This window comes from Musa acuminata, chromosome BXJ3-3, assembly GCF_036884655.1.
Source record: "Musa acuminata AAA Group cultivar baxijiao chromosome BXJ3-3, Cavendish_Baxijiao_AAA, whole genome shotgun sequence".
Classification (NCBI taxonomy): Eukaryota; Viridiplantae; Streptophyta; class Magnoliopsida; order Zingiberales; family Musaceae; genus Musa; species Musa acuminata.
In genome coordinates, this window is record NC_088351.1 from 31,694,241 (window position 1) to 31,710,022 (window position 15,782).

At 45.8% G+C, this 15,782-nt stretch overlaps 4 protein-coding genes across 5 annotated transcripts; 2 read left to right on the top strand and 2 right to left on the bottom strand.

The window, feature by feature from the left end:
* Positions 1 to 219: 219 nt before the first annotated feature.
* On the top strand, positions 220 to 4,600 carry LOC135634053 (uncharacterized). The gene is made up of 6 exons (XM_065144196.1): positions 220 to 715; positions 1,672 to 1,785; positions 2,151 to 2,231; positions 3,663 to 3,835; positions 3,904 to 4,000; positions 4,309 to 4,600. The coding sequence occupies exons 1-6, from the start codon at positions 392 to 394 to the stop codon at positions 4,420 to 4,422; spliced, it is 903 nt and encodes a 300-aa protein (XP_065000268.1). The 5' UTR covers positions 220 to 391; the 3' UTR covers positions 4,423 to 4,600.
* A 667-nt stretch (positions 4,601 to 5,267) lies between these two features.
* On the bottom strand, positions 5,268 to 7,467 carry LOC135632330 (pentatricopeptide repeat-containing protein At1g66345, mitochondrial-like). Its single transcript, XM_065140807.1, has one exon. It carries the CDS (start codon positions 7,163 to 7,165, stop codon positions 5,408 to 5,410), a length of 1,758 nt encoding a protein of 585 aa, XP_064996879.1. The 5' UTR covers positions 7,166 to 7,467; the 3' UTR covers positions 5,268 to 5,407.
* Positions 7,468 to 7,491: 24 nt separating this feature from the next.
* Positions 7,492 to 9,238, top strand: LOC135632331 (chaperone protein dnaJ C76, chloroplastic-like). 2 transcript variants are annotated; one of them, XM_065140809.1, is made up of 6 exons: positions 7,492 to 7,683; positions 7,808 to 7,991; positions 8,084 to 8,276; positions 8,368 to 8,474; positions 8,564 to 8,777; positions 8,923 to 9,238. In XM_065140809.1, the coding sequence occupies exons 1-6, from the start codon at positions 7,577 to 7,579 to the stop codon at positions 9,063 to 9,065; spliced, it is 948 nt and encodes a 315-aa protein (XP_064996881.1). In that variant the 5' UTR covers positions 7,492 to 7,576; the 3' UTR covers positions 9,066 to 9,238. The 2 variants fall into 2 exon arrangements, with proteins under 2 accessions (XP_064996881.1, XP_064996880.1); XM_065140808.1 differs by having other exon boundaries at positions 7,493 to 7,689.
* A 219-nt stretch (positions 9,239 to 9,457) lies between these two features.
* LOC135632329 (leucine-rich repeat receptor-like serine/threonine-protein kinase RGI4) lies at positions 9,458 to 13,645 on the bottom strand. Its single transcript, XM_065140806.1, has 2 exons — positions 10,334 to 13,645; positions 9,458 to 10,221 (listed from the first exon to the last, which is right to left on the bottom strand). The coding sequence occupies exons 1-2, from the start codon at positions 13,212 to 13,214 to the stop codon at positions 9,728 to 9,730; spliced, it is 3,375 nt and encodes a 1,124-aa protein (XP_064996878.1). The 5' UTR covers positions 13,215 to 13,645; the 3' UTR covers positions 9,458 to 9,727.
* Between the last annotated feature and the right edge of the window lie 2,137 nt (positions 13,646 to 15,782).

A 15,782-nucleotide genomic window follows, 5' to 3' on the forward strand; every position in this document is an offset into this window, starting at 1 on the left:
AAAGGTCCAAAAGTCCATACCACAATTTTCAACTAAAACCTACGCTTATTTTCTTCCCCAAAAAATCATATAAAACGAATTTATTTATTTATCCCTTAAACGATGCCATGCCGCGCCACCAATCCATCATATTAGATAACAAATATTATTATGAAACGGAAATAAATATTTTTATGTGAGCAGTGTCATCGAGGACGAAAACATAAATCTAATGAATGTGGAATCGGACAGTCGAAAGCAGCGCTTGTTTCTCCTCCTCACTCGCTCTCCGTGAACGCAGATTTAGATCTGGGGGAGAAAGGGCGAGTGGGCGATACAAATCTGGGGGACAGATAAGATAAGATTGATCGAACAGCAATCAACTGGTGCTCAACCAGCAAGCAGAGTCGAGATGATCCAATCTCTCGTGACCTTGAAGCTGCTGCCAGGGTTGAATCCCGCGACGAAAGCCACCTCGGGAAGAGGCTGGCCGACCCGTGATATCGTGGAAAGAGGAGGCGGTGGGATCGGAACGAGAAGGCGATGTGCGAATGTTAGGGAGGCGAAAGCAACCTCATCGTCGCTTCCTACCCCTCCGGATGGGGATCGGGATCGGGATCGGGATGGCAAGGAGGAGGGCGAGGAGGGGGCCTCTTCCGCCGCCGCTTCGTTCCTGTTTAGGAGCCAGACGTATGCTTTGCTCAAGCAACAGATGGCGGTTGCGGCCAAGTACGAGGTGGGCGTCGCTTCCCCTGGCTTCTTCTTCTTCTTCTTCTTGAGTTTGTATCCGGACAATCTAGTATTCGATGTTGTCCATCGATTCTGCTCAAATCTATTCTATTCTTGATGAAATTTTTTGCATGGGTTCTTGCTATGAAATTTTGCAAGTATAAACTTGCATGCAACCTCTGCATAAAAATGACCATGCCTGCAAATCATCAACATTTGATGCGTGATTATGCTTTGATATACAACTTTGTAACTGCTCCACAGCTCTACTTTGTCGTGAGGATCTGCAATCTCGTCTGGGTAGTATTTCTTGGCAACATTCATCTTGAGTGCTTGTATGGCCATAGACTGGAACTGATAATGGACACAACAAATTGGTAGCATTACATCACTCGAAGTTTTTCCTTTTTGTTGAGGTGGCGGGTGTGTGGATTTTATTAGAAAGATAGGGAAAAATATTTTTATTCGCGAACAATTAGGCATTGTTATTTAAGATGATATGAACATATGCCAACTAGATTTATAGGCATTGTAGACAAAGACTTAATTATTCTTAATTTAAATAAAATATTACTTTTGCATAGCTCAACGACAGTAAAATGAAATTCATGTAGCCACCATAAATAGTTCAGGCTTTATGGTTTATTGTATATTGTCACCAGTGTCTCTACTCTGCTTTGATGTTTTCTTTAATGTTCTTATACTCTTAAAATTCGACCATTTCCCCCTTTATGTTCATTTCTTTTCCTCTTTTGACACTGAGGATCACGTAGGAGTAGAGGACTAATTAAATTTTTAGCTGTTTGGCATATTCTAGTATTGTGCTACTATCAACTGTAAAATTCTCTAATAGATATGTGAGTAGGTATTTTTAGATTTTGACCCATATATATAAATGAGTTCGGCATATCTTACAAAGTCTTAGTCTTCTCTACTGCCATAAGGCTGTTCTGGTTCTGTCAGGACTACAAAGAGGCTGCTAGAATCAGGGATTCCTTGAAATTCTTTGAGGAGGAGGAGCCAGCATTGCACCTTCGCAAGTTGATGAGGAAGGCAATTGAAGAGGAGAGATTTGAGGTATTATATTATGATATTCTTTTGCATCATGAATTTTTGGTTCTCGCATAGGCAAATAAGTTGTTCAGATCAAAATATTATTCATGTGGATAAGTATGCTTTTTGGGGCATCCCGAATTGCACATTATTTTGAGACAATAAAATAAAAGGTCACTGGTTGCAAAAATTAAGTGGATCCGGAAAGTGCTGCCCACCCGTCTGATCACCAAGTCCTCCAGCAATTGCTCAATTTGCTATGGTACATCTACAGGCTCATATCTTGGACTACCTCGGCTATGTGTTGACTTCTTAACAATCCAACTGGACTACCTCTGGTTATATTTCAATGAGTTAACAATATTCTAATATCAGAGCATGCTTTCCAGGATGCAGCCAAATACAGGGATGAGTTAAAGATTATAGCACCACATTCCCTCCTCAAATGTTCGAGTGATGCTACTACTCTGGTAAAATTCCTCTGTGTGTATTTTGTTTGATTAGTTTAATTTGTGTTCATTATTCAAATTGATGGTTTCATCATCCTTGAATGCTAAGTTTTACCAATGCGTTGACCAGTTCTACTAATTGGTGATTGACTAAATGTGTAATTTTGATAGGAGGCGACTGATCATGCTTGTCTTCTCTCTATATTTTGCAAATTTTGAGCTTCAAATTTCAGGAGCTTGCTGTCATTAATTGAATTTTTGAAGTATTCATTTCTTTTTATGAAGTTGTGATAGTTGCCTTTTAGATCTTAATGATGATTTATTGGTTTATGGCATCACTATAACCTACCATTTCTCACAGGTACAAAACCATCTCAAAACATCATCATAAATCAACCAACAAAGTACTACCATGACAAGCTATTTAATCTTATTTTCATATTAATTTGGGTTCATTTAGAAAATTGAATTTTAGGATGAATGCCAGGGTATCTATCATGAGCAGAGAAATCTTTTTTTATTTGATTATATTCAAATGAGGAGAGAGAGGAAGAGAAAGATGTTACTAGTGAAAGATAATGATGAATGATAGAAAAGATAATAAGCAAAAATGTTAACTATTAGACTCAATTTTGCGCAAGGGGTAACTTGGAATGAAGTCTCATGCCTCCTTAGATACCATATGCAGGTAATGGAATTACATCATAGTTAATTAAAATGTGACCTTCCACTACTTACATGTTTCGGAGAAACATAATTTGTTCATTTGTTAATCTTTGACCACACTCTCTTCTCCCTTTTTTTGGACCCCCAACACAAGAAAAGGCAAAAAAAAAAAAGAGAATATAACATCTTATATATTAAGGCATAACAGTCATTGGATCTTTCCTTATTTAGCTAAGATATCTTTTATATATGTTTTGAAACTTGTAAAATAACTCTTCAATTAATAATTGAAATCAAGGTTTGCAATACCGTTTTGGATGGTCTGGTACAGACTGTATTTACTGATCCAACAAACTATCAGTACACGAACCAGGATAAACTGGGCGATATGCCCAGCACAAAAGTTATATTATCCTGTATAAGGCCTTCAAACTTAGGAATGTAACTCTCATACTTCACATGTAGACAATGGAATAACATCATCAAAAATTAAATTGCAATCTCACTCCAATAACATCATCAAAAATAAAATATTTTCATTCATTCACTTTTTGATCTTCAATTTAGATCATTTCTTTCTTATGGACCCCAAATACAAGAAAAATAAGATGAAATTATAAAATAGAAAGAATATAATAGATTCAGATTACACCAATATATACGTCCATGTATCAAATAATTGTAAGCATATAGTCATATATAAATGAAATGTTATCCTGATATGAACAACTGCATCTGTATCCTTTTGAAAACTTGTATGCCCCTTTTGAAATCTCAAAATTTTAGGGTATTCGAGTGCAAGTCAGGAGTGTTTATATCGAGAGCCGGAGCCATCCATCCAAGTGGCAATACTTTTTTGCCTACAGAATACGAATCAGTAATAATTCACAGCATCCTGTTCAGCTTCTAAGAAGGCATTGGATCATCACCGATGCTAATGGTCGAACCGAGAATGTTTGGTCAGTCAAGTTCTTCTAGATGTTCTTATGTTCTTCGAAAGTTCTTCCTAACTTCTCTTTTTATTCAGGGGAGCAGGTGTAATCGGTGAACAACCTGTTATACATCCTAGGACTGGATTTGAGTATTCTTCTGCTTGTCCATTAAGCACCCCTAGTGGAAGAATGGTATGCTTTACTTACTATCTTCCCGTCATAGAATAATTACAGTTTTTGAATAAGTAAATCATGTTAAAAGAAATATGACATCATACAAGAACACAAATGGTGCTTCTGTCTGTATTCTGTAGATCAACTCTTAAACATTTTGCTTTCAAGTAAATTAATCTGTCTTTGATGCCTTTATGATATTTTGTACAATATCTATGACAATCTACATGACAGTTGGTGAATGAGTTAGGACTTCAATTGACATCTAAATTTTCATATTTTAGATCATTTTACCAGATATATTTAAATTTCATCTACGTGTACAGGAAGGTGACTTTGAAATGAAGCGCATTGATAAGGTGGGTTCACCAACCTTTAATGTAGCAATTGCCCCATTCTCTCTGTCCATAATGGGGGATGACAATGATGGGCTCCTCTAAGACCAAGCAGAACAGAGCATGACGCTTCGTAAATAAATTGATTTGCTTCTGGGCGTGGATTAGAAGCAGTGGCAGAAGGTTAATCAATGATGTTGTATAATAATAGCTGAGGTGTGTAATATTAAGACAATCGGTACAAGGTGAGTGCGATATGTCTCAAGTTCAAGTTTACGTGTAAGCGTCATGTACCTCATTTAATATAATATATATATATATATATATTTTTTTTGTACAAAAAAAGATGGGCTTTGAGGTGATCTATGATCACATAATTATTTGAAATGTATTCTCACTAGATTATTTTGGATTGGCAAGTTATCCTTCTTAGCCATTATATTTAATATGTTATGATGGATAAAGTATCTAGCCATTTTTGTGGTTATATTTTATGATTCCCATTTTATTTGTTAAAACTTATAAATATAGAGTTTTTTTATTTGTTAAAACGTATAAATATGTTGAATTCTTTTCTAATAACTTAAACTTTTGAGATTTATCATTACCTAATTAAAATTTTTAAGATAATATCAGAATAGGTCATGAGTTTGAATCCTACATATGGGTTTCCGTATCGGTTCTTCATTTAGGCTAAGCTCATTTGTGTCTCATTTTTCATTCATTCACCACCGATTGAGCTCATTACTATTTACCCACATATTAGTTTTTGTTTCATAATGCTTAATTAAGATTATTTGTCCAATTCTTCATTATCTCTAGTATTCTGATTTCTATATTTTCAAAAATTATATTACGATCTCTATATTTTATTCTTGTTTTCTCTTATGCCGTCGACTCTACTTACAGAAATTATATCTCAGAGTCGACGATATGAGAAAAAATAAGTATGAAATAAACAGATAATTAATTAAATAGAATAATATATATTTAGCTTCACCAATCATATCGATGGCTCGTTGTACAATTGATTGTGTTCGTTACTCAAAATGTAGAGCAGACCGGTGAACAACAGAACAGTTCTCCAAATTCACAAATGTCTCGATGCCCGAGTTCTCAGCACTTCCTTCGCTAGACGCATAAAAGTATCTGAACACGGGACCAACTCCTTCATGATCATGCCATCATAGAGGAGAAGCGCCCTCCCCACATCACCCTCGACACAATACCCTGCGATCAACGAATCATACATGCAACTCGTGGGCACCAATTCCTTCGTCGTCCCCCCGATGCTAAGAAACTTCTCAGCCTCAGTGACCTTTCCACATCGACACAGGTTCCTGATCATGGACGTGTAAACAACAGGATCAGATCCGATGCCTCTGTGCTCCATTTCGTAGTACAGTTTAAGGACTTCTCGAGCATTTCCAGTATCCCCATACCCATCGATGAGGCTCAGGTACATGTCCCGGTCGGGGACGAGTCCCTTCTCCAACAAAGAAGTCAGCATTCGATTGGCCTCCTCGACCTCCCCGGCTTTGCAGAGTGTGCTCAGTATCTCATTGCAAGCGCTGCAACTTGGCATGAACCCGTCGTCGAGCATCTTCTCACAATGCTTCAAGCTCTCCTCCCTCCTCCCGGTTCTCGACAACCCCACGATCAGATGATTGTAAGTCTCGTCGTACGGTCTCAGTCCCATCGAGAGCATCTCTTCCATCAGGCGAACAGCCTCTTCGATGCTTCTCTCGGAGTAGGATCCTATCAAGGAAGTATAAACGAAGGAATTCAAGCTGCAACTTCTGTTGATCATCTCGTTCCGTGTCTCGTATGCCGAATCTAGGTTGGGCATCTTGCAGTAGGCAGATATTATCAAAGAATAGGCGATATCGTCGAGCACCATGTTCCTCTGTAGCATTCTCTTCAACAGCATGATCGCTTCTTCGGCCCTGCCCTCCTCAATGATCCTGAAAGCCAGTGCGGCATTCACGATCACGCCGGGAGGACAACGCTTCCCGTGGATCCTATCCAGAACGCCCACCATCTTTGGCAGAACCCCCGCCTTGCACATCACGTCAACCATGACCTGCGTCGTGGCTTTGTTGGGGTATATCCTTCTCACCAACATATACTCAAACACCTTCCAGGCCAAGCCACTCTGACCGGATCTCTGTGCCACGCGCAGCATCGTGTTGAAGCTGATTAGACTCGCATCGAATCCGCGGTCTCCCAAGTATCTGCAAGCGTCGAAAGCTGCCCCGACCATTCTCATGTTCGAGTACGTCTGCAGCAGCAGATCGAAAACGCGGCGTCCGGGGAGGACAGCTTCGTAAGTACTCAGAAGCACCTCCGCGACCGAAGAACCCCGGGCGTACTTGCCGATTGCCGATTCCAGCAGCGCCCGCGCGTCGACGAGAAGCCCGGCGCGGACGAGGATGTGAACGATGAAGCAGTAGGAGCGCAGGTCGTGCTCGAAACGCCTGGTCCGGGATGACCAATGGAAGAAAGTCAGCGCCTTTTTGGCGTCATCAGGCTCCTTGAGATCGAGAAGCACGCTCTCCACAAGGGGTTGGGTGAGTTCTACGGATCCAAAACTGGTGGTTAAGCTGTCAAAGCTCCAGCCTTTGCTCATCGCGCTGGTGATCACGAAGGAAATCTCAGGAAAGACGGGCTCTTTGTGTTGTTCGGCGCGGTGAGGAGGAGAGAGGAGGGTTCGGCAAGCACAAAGGGATCGGTGGCGAAACTGGCGGCTTTCAGCATTCGTCGCCAGGGGTCGAACGCGGCGGAGGACACAGGCGACGCTTCGAACGATGACAGTACACATGGAACTCATTCCCCAAGTAAACGACATGAGCGATGCCGGGACGGATTAGGGTTAAAGGTCGCCCGAACGCTGACACCCTTCGGCTTCTCTTCATCCTTTTGCTTGTCTCATCTCCTCCTCTATACTCACTCAAAACAATAGAATTAATGGCTTCATTTGATTCCTATTAACTCGGTGATCAATTAAATCCTATTCAAACCAAATGGAGCTCAAGTGAACAATCAATCTATTTAAGTTAATCTCAAACATTTAATCATAGTTCAAGCTCTGTAAATTTCGACCAATTATGGCAAAAATATCTAACATAAGGGAAACCGCGAGAGAGAAATATCTATGTCTACATCCTTTAGCAAACACAAATATCTTAGGGGGGAGCGGACTGCGGCAAGTTTGGAGAGTGCAATCTTGTCTCCTCCATCGGCGATCAATTGCTAGAAAATGATATCCTGTAGCAGAAATCCAGCAGCCTTTGCCTTCTCGATGCCCGATAAGCCTGGGAAGGTTGATCGCACCTTCCATTTCCGGTCAACCAGCAAGACATCAGTGTACAAGTACTCACTCCTAGCTGAAGAATCTGTTTGGGACTCGAGTTTCAAGCTGGAGACTGAACTCTCATCTTCTCTTTTCTCATTCTGCTACTGCTTGCGTTGTGATTCTCCTGGTTTCCAGTGCTCGATCGAGAGGGGCAGCCACCGGAATCAGATGTTGCAGCGGAAAGAAAGGCCGAGAGGATTCCGTGCCGAGGAATTACTATGAACTGCTTGGGGTCTCTACTGATTCCACCCCTCAGCAAATCAAGGATGCCTACCGGAGTTTACAGAAGAAACACCACCCAGATATCGCCGGCCAAAAGGTCTCTTACTGGTATTTTTGAGGCTGAAATCTTCCATGATCAGGACAAACAGTGACTTGAATTCATTCACTCTGGTACCTGTTCTATCTCAGGGCCATGACTACACGCTGATGCTGAACCAGGCGTATCGTACATTGATGAGAGAGGAATCAAGGTCAAGATACGATACCGCTTGCGGCAGGAGATCTGAATGGTCTGGGAGCAACTTTTCTGGGTTAGGTTACAGTTCATGGAATGGACCATTGGGATCACAAGCTCTCTTCGTAGATGAACACAGATGCATAGGTGGAAACCTCATGAAATCTCAGTCATCACACGTACTTGTACTGTAGGTACGAAAGTTCTGGTCGCTGTTCTCATATATGTTGGGTTGCAGGTTGCCAGGAGTGTGTCCATCATGCAAGCGAGACGTTCGAGATGGATGAAGCTTTTGGGAGTGCTCGCGTCAAGGTTCAGTTCGGAGACCATGCCAAGAACATAGAGGTAAACTTGCTACCACATGAGCTGAATCAATGCCCACGCCACATTTGAGCCTCTGTTCTGTGGAAGATTTGAGAGGGTTTCGAACGCAGGTTTCAGTCGATTCATGCCCCGTCAACTGCATCCATTGGGTGGACGCAGAAGAGCTGCCATTGCTGGAGTTCCTGGTTCGCCCGCAACCCAGGAAGGCCTACGGTGTCTTCGGAGGAGGATGGGAGAGGCCTGCAGATGTTTTTGCTGCTGCCAAATCCTTGAAGAAGCAACTCAAAGAGCAAGAAGAGAAGAAACACAACCGGGATCATAAAGGTACAAACAGTAGCTTCTGACTCCTTTCTTTTTCTCAGTCAATGAGACAATCTTTAGCCTCATGGAACATATTAATGAAAGCAACATGCAGAAATCTACTTGAGATTCCGTGAACTTTGATGCAATTTTGCTGATATCACTGCAGGAGATGCAGAGATAGAACCGGAGACACCAGCCCAAACAAAAGCGAGATATCACGCCGGTATGAAGTTGCAGTTCCAAGAACTCCTCCAAATGTTTGGTCGTCTGGGAGAATTCTTCGTTGCAGAGGAATCTAAGGAGAAATAGGTTCAAGAAACGGATTGGTGGCACGTAAATGAAACTATGTGACGGCATCTTATTGAAACAATCATGCATGTAGTGATGGAAATATATGGTTAGAACTCTTTGGTGTTGATACAGATGACTTTATATATGATGAGTTTGTTTTATACTTTAAATATATACTTTGAATTATTATATGGTTCGATCGTACGATTAATTTTGGGTACATATGTCATTAGTTAATGAACTTAGAATTAAGATGTGATAAGGGATCATTTGGCCATCGATCATTGGTGTGGCCCATAGGCTCGTGTGAAATTATCGATGTACCCACATGGTTTTACCTCTGAGGGTAAAGAATACCTAACAGACTTGTGAACACGGACTTATGAGCCTTTGCTTTTCATCCTCCTCAATCAGACTAAATGACCTCATCAGTAGAGGCAAATATTTACTTCTCATGTGAGACTATGTCATAAATGTCACAATTCTAATCGATCAAGAAATGATATTTTAATTTTGAAAAGGGGATAAATGAAAATTTTGCCTTCCATGATTCTTCCTAATTTGGAGCTCCGACGGAATGGAGCGTTCCTTATCGGCGGACCATTATGCCCTGGACATTGTTCCAGCGCATCCGGTCTCCGTTGTCATTGCAAGCGAGCGATTGCCGGCGGTGAGAGATGTCATTGCAAGCAATTGTCGATGCTGCGCGAAGAGGAGGAGGAGAACGCGAGCGAGCATTGGGAAGGGGTGCGGATGGCAGCCTCTGCCGGCTCATCCCTCTTTCTGACCTCTCGATCGCCGACGCTGACGGATCCGGGCTTGCGGGCCTCGGCAGGGTTGCTGGGATCGTCGTGGCCATGGATTCCGCGGAGGAGGGCGGCGACGTCCTTCATGGTGGGGCGGTCGTCGGTGCGGGTGCTGGTGCAGAGGAGGGCGATGCCGAGGGCCTGGAGCATCTCCTGGACCTGGGGGTCGGCACGCCCCTGGAGCCTGGGATCCACCACCTCCGCCGGGTCACGCTTCCTCCTGAGGTGGTCCTGCACCCACTGCACCACGCTCTGCCCCTCCCCGAACGCTGGGTCCGCCGGCCTCCTCCCCGTTATCGTCTCCAGCAGCACCACCCCGAAGCTGTACACGTCGCTCTTCGTTGTGATCCTCGTCATGCACCCGTGCTCTGTTCCGCGCAGAGCAAATGCAGCAATTAGTGGACGTGATGACAACTCAGATTAGCTGTATGATCGAGCCAACAAGAAGAGAAGATGATGAAGGACAAGACTTGAGCTAACCGGGAGCAATGTAGCCGTAAGAGCCAGCGAATGCGGGCGTGTGGGAATCGCGCCTGTCCGCTCCGCCGTCGTCCACCACTCGAGCGAGGCCGAAATCCGCGAGGCAAGCTTCGTACCGCTCGCCCAGGAGGACGTTCTCCGTCTTCACGTCGCCATGGATGATCGCTGGCACGCAGTCGTGGTGCAGGTAGGCAAGCCCCTCCGCCACCCCGACGGCAATCCCCAGCCGCACCTCCCACTCCACCCCCGCTACCGTGCCTCCGCCGTGGAGCAGCCCGCCCAGCGTCCCGCTCGGGAGGTAGTCGTAAAACAGTAGCCGGGAACGGCGGTTCGCCGCCCACCCAAGCAGCCGCACAATTTTCCGGTGCCTCACGCGCGCCAGGGCTCCAATCTCGCACGCGAAGGCCGCGGCTGCCGCCTCATCACCCGTGCGGAACTTCTTGACGGCGATCAGCGCCCCCGTGGCCGGGATCCTCACACGGTACACCACCCCGGACCAACCCCGTCCGATGACATTCGACGCCGTGAGTCTCCGGGCCACATCGACAACACCAATCTCCATCTTCTGGTACAGAGTCACCTCCCACGGCGGCGACAAGTCGCCGTCCTTCTCCTCCTCATCGCACCCGTCCTCGCGTTGGGCCCTTCTCCTGCTAACAAGGGCGATGGCCGCCGTGGCGAATAGCACGACCGCAGCCGAAAGGAGCACCGCCGTTGCGACGCGGCCAGCCCTCCGCGCGTTGATTCGGTCGCTGACATCGTCGAAACCGGAGCAGCGAGCGAGGCAGAGTGCTGGGTTGCCTTCTAAGTCGCCGATCGGGAGCTTGGAGAAGAAGACGCTGTCCGGGACGCGGCCGGAGAAGTTGTTGAAGGAGACATTAAGGGCAACGAGGTTTTCGAGGGCGGCCAGGGGCTGGAGGTCGCCCGAGAGCCGGTTGTGGGAGAGATCAAGCACCCCGAGCCGGATGAGCGCTGCGAACTCCGCCGGTATCTGGCCCGAAAGGTCGTTGTAGCTCAGATTCACGGCGATCTCCAACGCCATTATCTTGCCAATGGTCGCTGGGATCTCACCGGAGAGCTTGTTATTGCTCAGATCCAACAGCTGGAGCCGCGAGCACGAGCCGACCGCAGGCGGGATCTGGCCGGAGAACTGGTTCGTCGCGAGAGTAAGCTTTGTGAGTGAGGTCAGTAAACCGATTGCCGGCGGCAGATCCCCGCCGATGGAGTTATCGGAGAGGTCTATGTACTGTAGCGATACGAGGCCCTCGAAGAGCCCATCCGGTAGGCTGCCGCCGATGTTGTTGTCGTGGAGATCGACGAAGGTCAGATTCCGGCACCCCGCCATCGCCCCAGGGATGGCTCCCGCAAGCCGGTTCGAGCTGAGATCTAGGAAGCTGAGGTTCTTCAGCAGGCCAATCTCCGGAGGAATCGCTCCGGTAATCCCGTTTCCGTTGGCTCTGAAGCGGACAAGAGACGAGCAGTTGCCGACCTCTGGCGGGATTGGGCCGGACAAATCGTTGTCCAGGAGCAGCAGCTTGCTCAGGCTCCTCAGCCGGAAGATTCCCTTGGGGATGGAGCCAGTGAGATTGTTCTGCGACAGGTCCACGGCCTCAAGATTCTCGCAGCCGCCCATCTCCGGCGGGATTCCCCCTGTGAGCCGGTTAGCCCAGAGGTACAGCGTCCGGAGCTTCACCAGCAGGCCGATTTCTGCTGGTATCCCGCCGGAGATCAGGTTGTTGTCGAGCTCAAGGTCGGAGAGGTTCCGGCAGCGAGCGATCTCCGGCAGTATCGGGCCTGATATCTGGTTCACACTTAGCTGGAGCTCCCGGAGGTCAGTGATGTTGCCGAGGGTGGCGGGGATCCTCCCCGTCAAGCCGTTCATCGAGAGATCAACCACCTGAAGTTCGCCGCAATCTCCGAGCTCCGGTGGGATCACGCCTACCAGATTGTTCTGCCAGAGCAGCAGGTTTCGGAGTTTCTTGAGCTGACCCAGCTGCGGCGGAATGGAACCCGAGAGAGAGTTCTCGTAGAGGTACATGTTCTGCAGCTCCGCGCACTGGCCCAACTCTGGCGGGATTGGGCCCGAGAGCAGCGCGGTGTAGATGGCCAACGTCTGGAGATTCCTCAACGCTCCCATGCTGGGGGGCAGCGGACCGGAGATGCCGGTCTCCGCGAGGCCGATGATGACCATGCTGGTGCAATTGCCAATCTCCGGGGGCAATGCACCACGCAGGTTCTTGTTCCCTCCCGCCCGGAATACCTCGAGCCTCGCGAGTTGCCCGATGGTCGGCGGAATCTCCCCCTCGAGCTGGTTGTCGTAGACGACCAGCCACCGGAGCAGCGAGAGGTTGCCGATGGAGGCCGGAATCGGTCCCTCGAGTCGGTTGGAGTTGAGATAAAGGCGCTCAAGGCGGCTTCCCGGCCGGCACAGACCGTCGGGGATGGAGCCCGTGAGCGCATTGTCGCTGAGATCCAGGTGGACCAGTCGGGGGAGCTCTCCCAGCTGCGGCGGGATGGGGCCGGACAGATTAGTCCCGGAGAGCACCAGCTTCGAGAGGGAGCTCGCCAGCGCGCTCAGGTTGGCCGGCACGCCGCCCAGCAAGTCCACGTACTGCAGAGTCAACTCCACCACTCGCCCGCTGGCGTCGCAGGTGATGCCATACCACCGGCACGGGCTCGCGTCGTTCGGGTTCCAGTCAGCAAGTATTTCATCATTACTGCTATCACCATTCAAGCTCCGCTTCCACGAAAGCAGCGCCTCGCCCTGCAGGTCGATGGCGCGGGCGTCCATGGATAAGAGAACAGAGCACAACAGTAGCTGGAAGAAGCAGGAGGAGGAGGCCCTCCACACGCTTCCAGCTTCACCAGGCATCACCACCATGGACTACTACTATATTCACTGGCGCTCTCTTTTGCTGCCGGTGAAAGAGGAGAGCGTTGAGGATGTTGACGGAGGGAAACGAGGAGCAGCAGTAGAAAGAAGAAAGGGAAGAAAAGGAGAAGAGAGGTCCGACAATGGCTTACCATCACATATATACATAATAAATATAAATCACCTGCAGCGCTAACATTGAGAAGACCCAGAATCTCCGGATCCAAGACTTCCAGCCGGGCAATGAGCAGATGAAAACACAACCCGAGGTAACTTGTTGCAGACGTTTGGGCCGTCACAAATGCTAAGCAAGAGGTGGAGCAGTAATTTGATGGAGAAGATTCCCCTGCGTTGGCATAATGGCAGTAGCTATGAGCAGCATTAAGCGTCTCGTGACAGACAGAGGCAGTCTTAATTTAAGCCAACATTAACGTGGATCCCGATTCATCTTTTTGTCATTGACAATTGATGTTCTGTTCCTTGCTGAACTCTTACCACGAGAGCTACACACATCTGATAACATGCTGACTAATTGGGATCTGATTCCAATTAGGTCAACTAATCTTGTCAATCTCAAATCTATGGAGACTCATCGACATGATGCCTACCATACGACTGGGAAGCTACAGTGTGTTGTCGTACGGTCGGCTTTAATATATAGAACGTTATCGGGAGTCGATTAATTGAAATGCGATGTCGCTTTATCACGTGAGACGGTGGGGGCGCTTTGCCCGCCTGGTCGTGACGGTAGGTTTTGTATAGGGAGAGCAGTGTGTGATGGATGGCTAGTGGTAGGAGCATGTGTGTGTGTGTGTGTGTGTGCGCTTACATAGTAGGAGAGTACGGTTGGGATTTCAAACCTGACATGGTTACGATAATAATTGCAACCATCAGGGCCTCTGGTGGTGACGTGATGGATGATGAGGAGGATGGGAATCTAGGCACGAGGGAGGGGAGTGGGTAGGTCACATGCGATGAGAGAGAGAGAGAGAGAGAGAGAGAGAGATAGAGAGATGGTGGAGTGATCATGGAGGTCATAGTCTACGCTATTTTATTTGATGAACAGAGTTGCTAATCCGACGATTCAATTAGGTTTGCCGATGCGGTCATGTGGTCTCGTGCAAGCCTATTGTAGGGAAATTTTTGTCGATGGGCGGGTGAAAGAAAGAGACTAAACAAAACCCACCGATTGGTACCGAATTAGAATTGTCAATTTCGATTTCAGGATAGAATCAGAATCAAACATACAATCATTAATCTATTACAATTTTAATTTTAATAAATTTAATTTTTGGACATGATTTATCACCAAAACTTAAATTTTTTTAACACATAATAAGTTTTTTAATTAAATGATACTTATGATATTTACAAGGTCACTTGACATGTATCATCTTATATCAAAATCTAATTTTATTTTAAATAAAATAAAAATTAAACCGATTTGTTCCTCGGTTTCACACCAATAATATAAACAATATCCATACCTAATTATGATACCAAAAGAGGATAATACAATAGTAAACAAGTTGTCTAGATTTATTATTGTGTAGCTCATTAGGCATTAGACCTCCATGTGTCTCATCATGATCTCCATTTGCCTACCTGTTAGACTGTGGCTAAGCCATTTGGTAAGCCGGTTAAGAAGACTAAATTGCAGCTTTTGATACGGCCTTTGGATAAACCAAGTATCGAATTCATTAGCATATATATATGTTTATCTCATCAGGAAGCAATTAAGCCCCAAAACATAACACACAAGCATTGATCATAAAGACCCTCGAATTAAGCAATCTACAAGAGGAGGGGGGTGTGCGCCACATGGAAGAATGATTGGAACGGACTCCTAAACCAATTGGAAGTCTATCTTAGTGGCATTACTTATGGAATGATCGAAGAGGAGGGCTCCCCTTATGAGACACTCTCCGGGTTTTGCGGCTATTGCCCTCACTGGCTTTCTCTCTTTCGGCACACACTTTATATTATGGTAATAATTACCATCATCTCTTTCTTGTTCTTTTATGTTAGTGTATGGGATGTGACACTTTGATCTGTGCGTGGAGGATATATTCTGTGCTGCTGCTGTCATCCATCACCAGCATTCTTCTTGGCATTTCGGCGTTGGGGAGATATCATAGGAGGCGGCTTCTATCGGGCTGCGTATGCGCTTTTGTAGTGCTAAAACGTCTGTTTCGATGTTACATCAGTCAATCGAAGATGGACGCAACGCGCAAAATGTGTGCAGGAATTCTGGCATGTCTCCTCTACGTTGTGACATGGACGGATTGAGTTGCTTATACGGTGGAGTTTATTTTGATGATAAAGAAAAGAAAAAATACCACTGCTATCGGATTAGTAAATTGATTTTAGCCCATTTGAAGGTACTTTGACTAATCAGATTTTCATAGATCGTTATGAGTTCGAATCTTATTTCTATTATTTATTATTTTAAAAAATATGTTAACATTTTTTTGATATATATACGGGCAAGTAATAATAAAGGGACGATAAGATTTTAACATTAATTAATTTATTTATATTATTGACGATTGAATTTTTTTTCTCCTTTCTTATTCT

Excerpts from the sequence above, each read along its gene's own strand:
- LOC135632329 (XM_065140806.1), bottom strand. The coding sequence starts at position 13,214 with ATGGTGGTGATGCCTGGTGAAGCTGGAAGCGTGTGGAGGGCCTCCTCC. Across the intron at positions 10,222-10,333 it reads TTACGGCTACATTGCTCCCG|AGCACGGGTGCATGACGAGG; the intron begins GTTAGCTCAAGT and ends TGCGCGGAACAG.
- LOC135632331 (XM_065140808.1), top strand. The coding sequence starts at position 7,577 with ATGATATCCTGTAGCAGAAATCCAGCAGCCTTTGCCTTCTCGATGCCC. Across the intron at positions 7,992-8,083 it reads CAGATATCGCCGGCCAAAAG|GGCCATGACTACACGCTGAT; the intron begins GTCTCTTACTGG and ends GTTCTATCTCAG. Across the intron at positions 8,475-8,563 it reads ACCATGCCAAGAACATAGAG|GTTTCAGTCGATTCATGCCC; the intron begins GTAAACTTGCTA and ends TTTCGAACGCAG.
- LOC135634053 (XM_065144196.1), top strand. The coding sequence starts at position 392 with ATGATCCAATCTCTCGTGACCTTGAAGCTGCTGCCAGGGTTGAATCCC. Across the intron at positions 716-1,671 it reads CGGTTGCGGCCAAGTACGAG|GACTACAAAGAGGCTGCTAG; the intron begins GTGGGCGTCGCT and ends TGGTTCTGTCAG. Across the intron at positions 4,001-4,308 it reads GCACCCCTAGTGGAAGAATG|GAAGGTGACTTTGAAATGAA; the intron begins GTATGCTTTACT and ends CTACGTGTACAG.
- LOC135632330 (XM_065140807.1), bottom strand. The coding sequence starts at position 7,165 with ATGTCGTTTACTTGGGGAATGAGTTCCATGTGTACTGTCATCGTTCGA.